We start from the raw sequence: 13,360 nt of genomic DNA, 5'->3' as shown, positions 1-13,360 counted from the left end.
ATAACACAAACTGTTTTCATCGAACAAGATACATGGTTAAATGGTATGTATATGAATAAAATGTCACTTTTTTCAAATACACTAAACGGCGCATGTTTGACTTCCAAATGCCCTTAATAATTTTCTTATATCACTTATATTTGAGACATTACATGGTTAAGAGGTCTCTTTAAAAAAAGCTTTTTTTAATAAAATTGTTCTGTAAAGTTAGTTTCAAAATTTTCACAAATAGTTTTTTACAACAACATTTTGACATTTTTATAACATTATAATTTTGTTTAAATCTTAAAGGAAACAAATCAAAAATGTCCAAGCCTCAAACTGATGCCGAGCGTAAAAAGCAAATTAGTGTTCGAAGTATTGCTGGAGTTGAAGATGTCAGTGAAGTTAAAAAGGGATTCAATCGCCACTTGCATTATACTCTGGTAAAAGACCGAAATGTATCCACAACAAGAGACTATTACTTTGCTTTAGCTCATACTGTAAAAGATCATCTGGTTTCACGTTGGATTCGAACTCAACAATACTATTATGACAAGGATCCTAAAGTAAGTTTATAAAACATTTAAGGTAATTTTTTTTAAAATATTTTTTGTTCTATTTTAAGATACTTAAATTTTAACTTTTGTAATTAAATTCGTATGTTTTGTGTTATTTTTTCGGTAAATTTCTAGTGTAAGGATCAATGAAATTAAAAAAAAAAAAATAAACTTCTTTATATCTTTTATAATATTTCAAGGGTGAACATAAACCGAATGTTTCAACCAATATTTTAAAATTAAATTTAATAAAATTTATTTTTAATAAAATATATTTGACCTTTATTTGTCATTTACATACATAATACAGCAAGTGATATTATTTCATTTTTTATATTTCTGCTAAAATTTATACTATTAGAAGACATATATTTTGTAGGGTAAGATGCACGTGATAATTGATAATAATATTAATTGAAAAAATATATTAATTTTCTATGTATGTTCTTATATTTTTGTAAATATTTAATAATATAGATGTTATTTATATTTTCTTTAGCGTGTCTATTATTTGTCGTTGGAGTTTTATATGGGTCGTACTTTGCAAAATACTATGATAAATTTAGGCATTCAAGGAACTTGTGATGAGGCAATATATCAACTTGGCTTAGATATGGAAGAGCTTGAAGATATGGAAGAAGATGCTGGTCTCGGTAACGGTGGGCTCGGTCGTCTTGCAGCCTGCTTTTTAGACTCAATGGCAACTTTGGGAATGGCTGCATATGGTTATGGTAATAGAGTACCTTCAATACCTCTAAAAATTGCTTATTTTACAAGGTATATTATTATTGTATTAAATTTTTTTAAAAGGTATTCGTTATGAGTATGGAATATTTGCTCAAAAAATTCAAAATGGAGAACAAGTTGAAAAACCAGATGATTGGCTTCGTTATGGTAACCCATGGGAAAAAGCTCGTCCTGAATTTATGTTACCAATAAATTTCTATGGACGAGTTATTGATACACCTGAAGGGAAAAAGTGGGTTGATACGCAAATTGTCTTCGCGATGCCTTACGATAACCCAATTCCCGGCTACAAGAACAACGTTGTAAACACTCTACGTTTATGGTCGGCGAAATCACCAATTGATTTTAATTTAAAGTTTTTCAACGATGGTGATTATATTCAAGCTGTACTCGATCGTAATTTAGCTGAAAACATCTCACGTGTGTTGTATCCAAATGACAACTTCTTTGAAGGTAAAGAGCTTCGCTTGAAACAGGAGTACTTTATGTGTGCAGCTACTCTTCAAGACATTGTCCGACGATATAAGTCATCCAAGTTTGGATCAAGAGAGGCCGTACGTACACATTTCGACCACTTTCCTGACAAAGTAGCGATTCAGTTAAATGATACGCATCCATCTTTGGCAATTCCTGAACTGATGCGTATCTTCCTCGATGAAGAACATTTGACGTGGGAAAAAGCATGGGATATTGTTGTGCGTACCTGTGCTTATACAAATCATACCGTCTTACCTGAAGCTCTGGAGCGCTGGCCAGTCTCGCTTTTAGAATCCATATTACCACGACATTTGGAAATCATTTATCAAATAAATTTCTTGCATTTGGAGGACGTGAAAAAAAAATTCCCCAATGATATTGATCGTATGCGTCGTATGTCTTTAGTGGAAGAATATGGAGAGAAAAAAATTAATATGGCCAATTTGTCCATTGTTGGTTCTCACGCTGTAAATGGTGTTGCTGCGATTCACTCAGAAATCATTAAACAAGATTTGTTTAAAGATTTTTATGAAATGTTCCCTGAGAAATTCCAAAACAAAACTAATGGAATCACTCCTCGTCGTTGGTTACTATTATGCAATCCCGGCCTAGCTGATATCATAAGTGATAAAATCGGTGAGGATTGGCCCGTTCACCTAGATCAATTAACTAGCTTAAAGAAATGGGCAAAAGATCCTACTTTTCAACGTCAAGTTGCACAAAGTAAGCAAGACAACAAAAATAAGTTTGCTCGTTTGTTGGAACATGATTATGGGGTGCAAATTAATCCTACATCTATCTTCGACTTTCAAGTTAAACGTATTCATGAATACAAGCGTCAACTTTTAAATTGCTTGCATATTATTACTATGTATAACCGAATTAAGCGTGATCCCACAGCTAACATTGTACCGAGGACGATCATGATTGGTGGAAAAGCAGCACCAGGTTATTATATGGCAAAGCAAATCATTAAACTTATTTGCGCCGTTGGAAATGTAGTGAATAATGATCCTATTGTTGGTGACAAATTAAAAGTTATTTTCTTAGAAAACTATCGCGTAACATTAGCAGAAAAAATTATGCCAGCAGCAGATTTATCTGAACAAATCTCTACAGCTGGTACTGAAGCTTCGGGCACGGGCAATATGAAATTCATGTTAAATGGAGCCTTGACTATTGGTACATTAGATGGTGCTAATGTTGAAATGGCAGAAGAAATGGGTAATGAAAATATTTTCATTTTCGGAATGACTGTCGATCAGGTTGAAGAACTAAAGCGCAAAGGCTATAATGCCTACGATTACTATAATCGCAATGCTGAAATAAAGCAATGCATTGATCAAATACAAGGCGGATTTTTCAGTCCTAATAATCCAAATGAATTCCGTGACGTGGCAGACTGTCTCATGAAATACGACCGTTATTATGTTTTGGCAGATTATGAAGATTACATAAAAACGCAAGATAAAGTTTCTGAAACATATAAGGTACACGAAATTCTAATAATAAAAAAAGCAAAAATCATTACAATTTTTTTTTAATTTTCAGAATCAAGCGAAATGGTTGGAAATGGCAATTCACAATATTGCCTCTAGCGGCAAATTTTCCAGTGATCGTACAATTGCTGAGTATGCACGCGAAATTTGGGGTGTTGAACCATCATGGGAGAAGCTTCCCGATCCACACGCTATTAAATAAAAAAAATCACAAATTCTCTCGAAAAGGAAGATTGCTTTGCCATATTAGAAGAAAATATAAATATTGTTATAATTGTGTTTGAATGTTAAATAAAATTCTAATAAACTAAATAAAAAAATCACATATATTTATGAAAAGAAACATTGAGCAAAATATTTTCTAATAACCAATTATTATGTTATAAAAAGCTATCTATCTAATATTATTATAAAAAATTATTTCAGTGCAATTTTATAAATTTTTTTCTTATTTTATTTCTTGTTTTTATTTATAATAAAGGTTATTTAAATATGAATATTTTTAATGATTTTTATGATTTAAAATTGTGTGTTCTTTTTTTTTTAACTAGCGGCTGTTCCAATTTATTTAACGATGTTTTTCCCAAAGGTTTTTTTTCAAAAAGAGGGAGGTCTAAAATATAAAAAAAAATTGAAATACTTCTTCATACAAAATGGCAAAATTAATAAATAAAAGATAAAAAAAATATGTCAATTTCGTTTAATTTTCGAACTATATAGAGAACGATATAGAGATTATGAATGAAAATACTTAAATTTATTTATAAAAGAATGCAATAAAAAAAATATTGGAATATTTTAGTTTATCTAATTTATTTAAATCAAGTTCAAAATGTATTGCGCACATCGGTTTCATCATGAACTTAAATTGATATTTTTACTCAATCTTCTCCGGCTGGCACTTGATCTTCCAACCTTCTCAAACACTTTACCCTTAGTTCAGTTATACTGTCACCTTTTAATTGATCTTGTACAAACCAACACTGAACATCTAATTGAACCATTTCCAGAGCGCCTCTAATACATCCGCATATTACATTAGAATACTTTAAATTTGTTAAATCTTGCGGTAACTCAACGAATTCTGCCAGTGGATTCTGTTCAAACATAAGAGAAAATTCATCACCAGTAGATGCCCAATTCAAAAGAGATGGTTGAATCGATAGGTACATTCGGAATGCAAGTTGAATTTTTTCTGCAGTCTCACGAATATCCAAGCAACGTGAGGACATAGTGCGCGAAAGAAAATCTTCAATTAGACGAATTCCCATATTGTACCCAATTCGTTCGAGTTGTTTATTAACTTCATCAGTGTTATCATAGTCTCGCAAAATCTTTGATACCATAGATCCATATGTGAGACTCATAAGCTCGGAACTCTGAAATAAAGTAAAGTAAGGGATAATTAAAAAAAAATAAAAGGAATATTAGCCAAACGACAATTTATTCAGAGAACTCAAACAAAAAATATTTACTGAAAATATATAGGTTGTACAAAAAGAGTAAAGTTATATTTTGTGTCATTTTCTTGAATTTACAAAAGAAAGTTTAGTTGAAAGAAAAAATATAGTATTTGTTTTTATTATGATGTTGAATAACAATTCTGTTTTCCTTTAGAAGAACCAGAATGAAATCGTCCTCCCTCTCCTCGTACTCGATTCATTGCATGTCGGTGTCTGGATTCGTGTAAATATTTTGGACGTTCTTTTGGTATCTTGCCTTGTGCTTCTAATTTAGCTCGAGCAGCACGCCTTTTCAAGATTCTTTTGTACTGTTTTGCATTGACATACAAAGGTTCCTCATCTGTTTCTTGAATCGATGCATTTGTTTGTTGAGTTAATGATTGAAAAATGTCTTGTGTTGGTTGAGATGTTGAATTTTCGTTGGTGTCTTGTCTTAATTGTACTAAAAGTTGGGATGCCATCTGATTGTTTTGATGACTTTGTTGTTGCGGAACCATTTGCGACTGACCTTGTGCTTGTGCTGTCCCAATTGAACTCCCATTGATTTGAATCAGCTGACCATTTAAATTTATAAATTGTGGAGCTTGAACAGTTGGTTGCACGGACTCTGGCATTTGATGAATCATAGGATACAGATACGTTTGTCCATCTGGCATTTGTATTAAATGTGATTGTAATTGATTTTGATTTGAGGATTGAGGTGATAGTACTACTTGACTTCCACCAGTAATGGGTAATAGTTGAAAAGTTTGTTGTCCATTAGGTCCTGATGATATTTGCTGTGGCAAAGTTTGTAATAGTATAGGATTACTAGCATTTGTAATCATTTGTGATGTATGATTCGCCCCACTCATTTGATTGCTTTCAACTTTTATCGCTACGTTTTCCATTTTAAATTATAAATTCTATATAGACGCTCTTGCCCAAGTGAAAGATTTACGTGATAAGTACGTTTACTTATTATATTAACTTACAATTTTCTTCAAGTCAAGACGGTTTGAATTTCGGGTCATGCTTTGAATTATATTTAGGTAATATTTATCAGTCTGTTTATCTAAATTTTAAAAAAATTAAAAATTTTCACTTGGTTAAAAGCTCAATAGTACTTGGATTCAAGTAGGCGCCATTCATTTACGGCGTCGGAAGCTTAGAGGAGGTGGGGGTTACTGAATTTTCCATGGATTTCAACAACAATTATTTCATACGTATTACGTATTTCTTAAAATACGTAGAAAAGGGGTCATCAAATTCTGACGGTTTTCGATGCTATAAAAAAAAAATCCTCTATTATCCGACGCCGTAAATGGATGGCGCCTAAACTGAACAATTTGATTTGAAACTTGTATCGAAACACGATCCCGATGGAAAATATAACTTTTGAATTAGTTCCGATATTGAAATTCGTTAAACAATTATAAAAATATTTGTTTTTTTTTTTTTAATTAAAATTAATGGAAAAATTATGAGCTTTCATATGAATAGGAGGTACAAAAAAAATTAACATAAAATATTAAAAGTATTAGAAATATTAAATGTCTGTTGTTTTTTTTTGTTTTATTTCCAACATCTCTATTTTTTAGTTGGTTTTGTTACTCAAGTGGAGTACAAACAAAAAAGATCGCATAAATGTGATAAATAACACATACATACAAATAGCCTAAAAGCTTAATTTCTAATTTTAAAAAAAAAAAAAAAATTTCTTATATTTTTCAGGTAAGTTTCATCGATATCGGAAGAACATCGTTATCTTATGAACATCGTTCATCTCACGTGGAATCCGTCATGTGTTCAATTTTATAAATCATATAGAAGCTGAAACATTTCAAAAAACAAACAAAATTCAATTAGATTTTTATTATATACTTCAATATTCTTTGTAAATAATATTATATGTAAATAATAATTATGTATGTTTATGTATTTATTTTTCTTAATAAAAGGTTTATCTGAGTAATTTTAATTTTACATTAGAAAACTCAATTTGGATTTTAAAGGATTTTACCTTCAAATTATTGTTTGCTCTTAGGATAAATGGAAGCACATACTTCCTTCGTTCGCTGCAAATTTTAGCTTTTGACGCATTATTTCCTTTGTTGTATATTCTGGTAATTTCAAATAATTAACACACGTCATAACTGAAGGTAAGTAATCATCGGGACTTTTTTTTCCATCATTAGTTTTTCTAACAATAGTCAAAGGAGGGGTCAAAGCTTTAAATCCTCCCGTAGGTAAACGTGGGGTTCCTGTAACAAATTGTAAAAATAACCGCTGCTCTTCTTTTGTGTATGTACTGAGAATTTCGTAAAAGTATTTAATTGTTTTTGAATCTTGAGTGAAACCGTGATCTGGTCGACAACATTCTGCTAACATTTTTTGGTCCCACACTTCATAATTATTCATTCCAGTTCCACAAAATATATTTTCTAGTTCTTCTGGATAGAACATACGCAATCGGTGACTGGGAAAAACCGAATCAAACCCTATTAAACAGATAGCTTATTTAAAAAAAATATATATATATAACTTTAATTTAAATCAAACCTTCTTTTAATGCTTCAAATTGTTTTGAAACGCCTTCGTTAAGGAACCAATATGTTACCAATGAAATGTATTGATGGAGATTGTGAATTGTAACTGGAATATCTCGCCCACCTCGGCGCAATTCTATGTTAGAATGACCGGGTAAAACGAAATCTAAACCAAGATCAGCTATTAAACATCCATCCAAATCGAGATTTTCAATCTATAAAAATAGGTCATACTCATTATATAAATAACGATGTAATGGATAATACATGAAAAAGAGGTTCACCTTTTCTTTCTTCTCGATCGCATCCAATGTATTATCGTCTTGAATTATATCACGTTTTATAACTATTTCATTAAGCCTCAAGAGCGTCGCCTGAATTTCTGGTGCTACTTGTTGAAGATCTCCTAGGCCAAATGTGTGCTCTTCAGTTAAAAGCCAACGATAAAAAGGAATAGAAAATGGCAAGTCCAGCTATTTAATATAAATATTTAATATATTTAATATAATCAATAAGAAAAAAAAGTAAGAAAAACAAGGAAAATATACTGACCAAACGGCTATCCATCACTGCTTTTGCCATAAATTTTCCCATAAATTTAAATTTGTTTTTTACTCTTGAAATATGTGTTGTTTTTGCAGATTTACTTAATGGAGCCGGAAATAAACCAAATGGTGCTTTCACATACTTATTATTATTCGAAGATGTGATTTCTGAAATTTCATCTAGGAAAGTGACACTGTTATCTGCATTTGAATGTAAAACAATTGTATCGGATTGCTCAATTAGCATATTTAACGAGTCATTTTGTCCAAACATTTGTGTGTTATTTTCCATGTGTAGGTTTATATCATTTATTTGGTTGGTTTCTTGATTTCTTGTCATTTTTATTTGTTTTTGTGTTGTAGTACTTAAATTCAATGATACATTATGTGTATCTGTTTTTAGTATATCGTCAGTAACTATATTAGAACTTTTTTGCTGAGATGATTTGTAACTATTACTGTCATTCCATAAACACAAATCACAACGTTGTAATTCAGTAGACACTAAAGCGTAAAACTCCAAAGTAGGACCTAACCCTGTGCCTACTTCGTTTTCATATTGGATTTCTAATAATGCCTTGGAATGCCCAAAGTCTTGCATTATTGCCTCAGCTTGTTTGAGGATATTTTCTCGTGATATTGCTCGTTTACGACGATCTAAACGAGGTGTCACTCTTTCTGAGGAATCAGATGAATTTAGGTCTGGTGTTGTTTCTAATAGTCTTTGCAAGGCACGATCTCTATCAAATGATATAGCATAGAACAATAATTGTCTGGTTTCAAATGGAAAGAGGAACGGGCACACTGCAGAAATTTGTTGTAACCACTGCGGTAAATTCCCTGTCATTATGACCAACGGATCTTGAAGCTGTCGTGTTGCTTTAGCAGCAATTTTTGAATGCACAAACTCACTTTGTGGTATAATATTGATGTAAGGAGCATAAATATACAGCGAAGTCCAATGTCTATTTAGAGCGTTTACGATTCTCAACAACGTAAGTACGTGTAATGAGGCGTCTTGTACGGTGACCACTTCAGGTAATTTTGGAGTTAAAAAAATAGAAAGCGGTGATACAATTGGCGGAACAACTCCATCACTCCAATTATCTGTCTTTTTTTTGTTTCCAGTTTTGCTTACACAGTATTTGTTAGCTCTGCGATTGGACACAGAAATGGATGTGGCTTTAGCACCATGTTGAACGGGACGGTAATATATTGTATGTTGTTGAGCCCAAATGGACGCGTTTCCTATTTTAAAAATAAAATAATTATATATATATATAGAGGATTCCATTCTAAAAAATACCAAAATCCCGGATTTTAAATTTACCTGTAGAAGTACAGTTTTTAATTTCTCATCGTGATGTCCATCCGAAAATAAGAAACTTTTGCTAAGACAACATTCATTTTCGACTTATTTTAAAAATTTTTATCAATGACTCAAAATTTTTTAAAAACGCTAAAAAATCAAATTTTTGAGCTTGCTGACCAAACGGTACGCCAAAGCAAAAGTTTCTTCTTTTTTGATGGACATCATGATAAACTCTTCAGTTTTTTTATTTCTGTTACTGTTCTATGAGAATCCGGGATTTTGGTATTTTTTAGAATGGAATGCACCATATATATATATATTATAATATATATATGAAGGGTGTTCGAAAAACTAATTTTGTTTTATGTTCTTCCCCATCATCATGAGGAATATTTTAAGTACATAAATTATTCTTTATTTTTATATAATATTTTGAACTGGCTTGTGTGGTAAGTAGATTTTATTTGTTAGACAAGTAAATACAATTTCAAACAAAAAAACTTTTTGGACCTTAAAAAGTAAGGATGTGAGGTGGGAGTAATGAAACAGAAAATATTGATGATTTTACCATCTTTTTCAGCATTTTTAAACAACTTCAATATTTAATAGATATTTTGTTCTCACATTTAGATGAATATCGTTTCAAAAATAATTTTCTAACGATTTCTTTTCAAAGAAAAAATTTTTAGCAAACTATGAATTTTTCAATTTTTTTCTGTGAAAATAAGTCTAAGCCAAAACAATAGGATCTTATGAACCGCAGTGGAGCCATCCATATTTATCAAAAAATTATAGATTTCAAAAAACATTTGATGATTTTTAGTCATTTTACGTATCTTTTGACGGTTATACTTATATGACGATTATCATTATTCCATTATTTGCTCTTTGGATTTTTGAAAAAAGCTAGGTGGGAGGTAATGTGAAACTTCTTTGATTTTAGTTTTTTTTATCTTAAACAAAAAGCTACCTTTTAACCAATCCAAAGAAAAAATTGAAAAAAACTTGGCCCATATAAAAAAAAATATAACTACCTAATATTTAAAATAAAATTTTACAGAATACTTGCCTATTGCATTCTCCGTATCGGTCTCGGTTTCGGAAAGATCTTGGGCTAGTGGAGAATATTGTCGAATTGCTTGATAAACTGTCATATTGTAGGGTAGAATCTCGTCTCCAATCAAAAATTGTAATTTGTGCGTTGTGTTGTTTTGCTAGTTTTTGAAGATTAAAAGAAGATTTAAATAAAAATTAATATAGAAATATGATAAATACTACCTGATTCATCATTGTTGCTGTATCAATGTTATCGATTTCATCTTCAGAATCTTCTTCAGAATCTACTCGTATACCGCCATAACCTCGAATAACTAGATAGCGCTCAATTGCTTGTACGAGAGCAAGAGGATCAATTTTTACAGTGCCTCCTTTCCATTGACGTAAATTACTACAGTCCGGATGACGTTGCAAGTTACACTGTAAAAAAAAGGGGTTGGTGAAGTTGTATATGCTGACTGAGTTTCACTGACCTTAAGTTGATGTGTGTTAAAAAATTTAAGTGCACTTGTATTTGATCGTCCTCCAACGCCACCAGGGAGATCGTGTACTTTCACTGGGAACTGTTCTAATTGTGATACACAGCTATTGAGTTTAGCTACAAACGTACTAAATGAAGCTGGATTTATTTGATGAATTGTTCCATTATGGTTTCCGTCAAGTGGAAGACCCGAGAACACATGTAAAAATGCACGCAATCGGTCATTTCTATTAACAATTGAATTTTCATCAGTCATAAAATCTATCATGGCTTTTATTAATCCAGAATGGTTAACTTCGAAAGGAGAGATATCGCTTTCTATCAAAATATCACGTAACTCTTGCAAGGAGTTTAAACATTCATTTAGTGTACCATCTAAGCGTTGAATTGCATTTTTGAGGCGGTTCAAAATTGAAAATGCTGAAGAAATCGGTTCGTTACTGAACAGTACTTGGTCTGGATATTGCTTTACAAATTTAATGCATTGTTCTCGTATCCATTGGCGTATTTTCTCACGATTTCCGGCAACCAACAAATTAGAGTTAGACATAAAATTATAATCTTTGGTACCTTGATCTTTTGATAAACTATTATGAGAGCCTGAGCGGCCCCATCTGGCTGGATTAAGGGATGCTAAAAACGAAGTTGTCTTAGATGATGATGTGTTGGATTGTTTAGCTTTGCCATTGATGGACGAGTTAGTTGTGTTCGTGCGTCCGTATCCACCAAAATGGTTAGTTTTATTAACTAATTCATTCATTATAGATGATGATTGATATTGTTGTAAGTCTAAACTAGATGAAACGTCGTTATTTGTTGAACGTTGATGATCTTCTGGACCAGCTTTTGGTCTAGCATTGGGGGTGGTTGCAGACTTTCCACGTTTTAACGGCACTTTTCTTTTCAATATATCACTCATTCTTAAATGAAGATTGCTAGTCGATTCACTGTTAGTTGAATTTGATCTATTTTTTGATAATGAATCATCAGCTTCGGTTGGTTTATTCACATTTTGTAGCCCTGGCATAGCTTCGCTCTTTTTTCTAGATGAATCAGATGATGCAATATTCATTTCAAATGATAAATGTCCTTGATAAGCTGCGGAACTTGAATTATTTTTGGTTGTTGGCAATGACGGGATTAAAGTTGAACTAGTGGATGGCACTGATAAGCACATATTCGTTTGTGAAAACATATCGGTTTTATCGATGGGTCCTTTACTGGTTGAAGCTACTGCATGATGATCAAAATTAAACGAGGTATTTGCTGATGATGTACATGGTGGAGCACTAAGGGTCTCTAATTTGGGCGACTGTACAATACAAATAGGCATAGTTGATTCGGCAAGCAGATTGATTTGGTGCATTACACCTTCCCGACGAAAATTAATTGCAAAAACATCTGGTAGCTTTTGCATAAGAATTTCTGCCATTTGAAGAGCCCCTACGACAATACGTAAATCATTAGAAGCTAGCATTCCTGCAATATGAGATGACACCAATTGGATTTTTAATACTTCTTTCAATAAATCTGTGTTAGCAAAGTAAACCATACGCAAAAGTGCTCGTAAGCATTTATACCGAACCGCTGGACCAGCAGATGAACTATACACTTCGTAGAGTACAGAAAACAAAGTTTTAATGAAATTAGATGCAAGTCCGCGTTCTTCTTTTAGACAAGATATCCGAGCATCATTTGAGAAAGACCCTGCATCTAAATATACATCTGTGCTTGTATTTTGGTGCATGCTAGATGGCATGGATATAGCTTTATGGAACATTTGATTCGACGGACTTAATTTTCTTTGTATCATTCTGGTAGTTCCGGTATCTTCATTAATTTGTGTCATTGTGCCATAGTCTATAGTATATGTGCGCCCCAAGGAGGTTAACGTTATTTCTTCATCTGAATTTAAATGTGCTGCTTCAATCATACGTGAATCTATAGCATTGTATGAGCGCCAAATATTCCTATCGTCTTTCCATTGCCACTGTACGGTATATTGTGGACTTGAATTGGGTCGTTCCAGTAATATATCAACGTTAAATATGCCATCATTTGGTAATCGAGGCATAAGTTCTCCTATTAAGCATGTAATTTCATAAATTTCCGAAGGATTTCGAGAAATCAGTTCGACTTCTTTATTAATGTCAATTTCTGAAGTGCCGGTTAACAAATATAATAAAGTTGATGCAATATCGCTTTTTAATAAAGTAAGAGCCAAGTCAGGACAATTTGTACATATCAAACTCAACATTCGAACAACATTAGTGAACGTCGCAGAATTTAATACCGGCGGTACTACCACAAGTAATTGTTGGCAATTCTTTAATAACTCTTTACTTACAATCAATTGTAAAATAGAAGAATCATGTTGAAAACTATCAACTAAGCGATGAAATGCAGTGCAAATGCTCTCTACACTCTTTTTATCTTGCTGAGAAAGCAAACGAGCGAGTAACGGTAATGATTCTCTAACAAATTCAAACTCCTCTTTGTTTAGATTTTGGCAACAATTAGCGGTTATTGACAATGCACATCTTTGAGCGTTTATCGAAAAGAAATCTAAATATACTAAACAAGCCGATATTCCATTTGCTTGCAAAATAGCTTTGTTGTGGCGACGTGATAATATCTCCAATGCTGTCAAACTCTGCTCAGCTACATCTACCCATTGTATAACTTGCAGTTTCTCTAAAAAGGCTGGGATCGC

General features: G+C 32.3%; 4 protein-coding genes across 4 annotated transcripts; 1 reads left to right on the top strand and 3 right to left on the bottom strand.

Moving 5' to 3' along the window:
• The first annotated feature begins 75 nt into the window (after nt 1-75).
• LOC134826930 (glycogen phosphorylase) lies at nt 76-3,763 on the top strand. Its single transcript, XM_063839440.1, has 5 exons — nt 76-206; nt 292-548; nt 1,039-1,270; nt 1,350-3,253; nt 3,315-3,763. The coding sequence occupies exons 2-5, from the start codon at nt 306-308 to the stop codon at nt 3,462-3,464; spliced, it is 2,529 nt and encodes an 842-aa protein (XP_063695510.1). The 5' UTR covers nt 76-206; nt 292-305; the 3' UTR covers nt 3,465-3,763.
• Nucleotides 3,764-4,056: 293 nt separating this feature from the next.
• LOC134826932 (trafficking protein particle complex subunit 3) lies at nt 4,057-5,891 on the bottom strand. The gene is made up of 2 exons (XM_063839443.1): nt 5,700-5,891; nt 4,057-4,641 (listed from the first exon to the last, which is right to left on the bottom strand). The coding sequence occupies exons 1-2, from the start codon at nt 5,736-5,738 to the stop codon at nt 4,144-4,146; spliced, it is 537 nt and encodes a 178-aa protein (XP_063695513.1). The 5' UTR covers nt 5,739-5,891; the 3' UTR covers nt 4,057-4,143.
• Nucleotides 4,688-5,693, bottom strand: LOC134826931 (nuclear transcription factor Y subunit alpha). The gene has a single exon (XM_063839441.1). It carries the CDS (start codon nt 5,613-5,615, stop codon nt 4,845-4,847), a length of 771 nt encoding a protein of 256 aa, XP_063695511.1. The 5' UTR covers nt 5,616-5,693; the 3' UTR covers nt 4,688-4,844.
• A 673-nt stretch (nt 5,892-6,564) lies between the features above and the next one.
• LOC134827800 (E3 ubiquitin-protein ligase TRIP12) lies at nt 6,565-13,354 on the bottom strand (the record flags this gene model as incomplete). The annotated part of the gene is made up of 7 exons (XM_063840636.1): nt 6,565-7,205; nt 7,267-7,468; nt 7,538-7,726; nt 7,806-9,046; nt 10,180-10,324; nt 10,389-10,586; nt 10,640-13,354. Coding segments are annotated over 7 exons (5,148 nt in total), but the record flags the coding sequence as incomplete, so codon positions are not given.
• Nucleotides 13,355-13,360: the final 6 nt, after the last annotated feature.

Source organism: Culicoides brevitarsis, chromosome 1 (genome assembly GCF_036172545.1).
Source record: "Culicoides brevitarsis isolate CSIRO-B50_1 chromosome 1, AGI_CSIRO_Cbre_v1, whole genome shotgun sequence".
Lineage (NCBI taxonomy): Eukaryota > Metazoa > Arthropoda > Insecta > Diptera > Ceratopogonidae > Culicoides > Culicoides brevitarsis.
This window is presented reverse-complemented; position numbering and strand designations above follow the sequence as displayed.

Excerpts from the sequence above, each read along its gene's own strand:
- LOC134826930 (XM_063839440.1), top strand. The coding sequence starts at position 306 with ATGTCCAAGCCTCAAACTGATGCCGAGCGTAAAAAGCAAATTAGTGTT. Across the intron at positions 549-1,038 it reads ATTATGACAAGGATCCTAAA|CGTGTCTATTATTTGTCGTT; the intron begins GTAAGTTTATAA and ends TATTTTCTTTAG. Across the intron at positions 3,254-3,314 it reads AAGTTTCTGAAACATATAAG|AATCAAGCGAAATGGTTGGA; the intron begins GTACACGAAATT and ends TTTAATTTTCAG.
- LOC134826931 (XM_063839441.1), bottom strand. The coding sequence starts at position 5,615 with ATGGAAAACGTAGCGATAAAAGTTGAAAGCAATCAAATGAGTGGGGCG.
- LOC134826932 (XM_063839443.1), bottom strand. The coding sequence starts at position 5,738 with ATGACCCGAAATTCAAACCGTCTTGACTTGAAGAAAATT. Across the intron at positions 4,642-5,699 it reads GTCTTGACTTGAAGAAAATT|AGTTCCGAGCTTATGAGTCT; the intron begins GTAAGTTAATAT and ends ACTTTATTTCAG.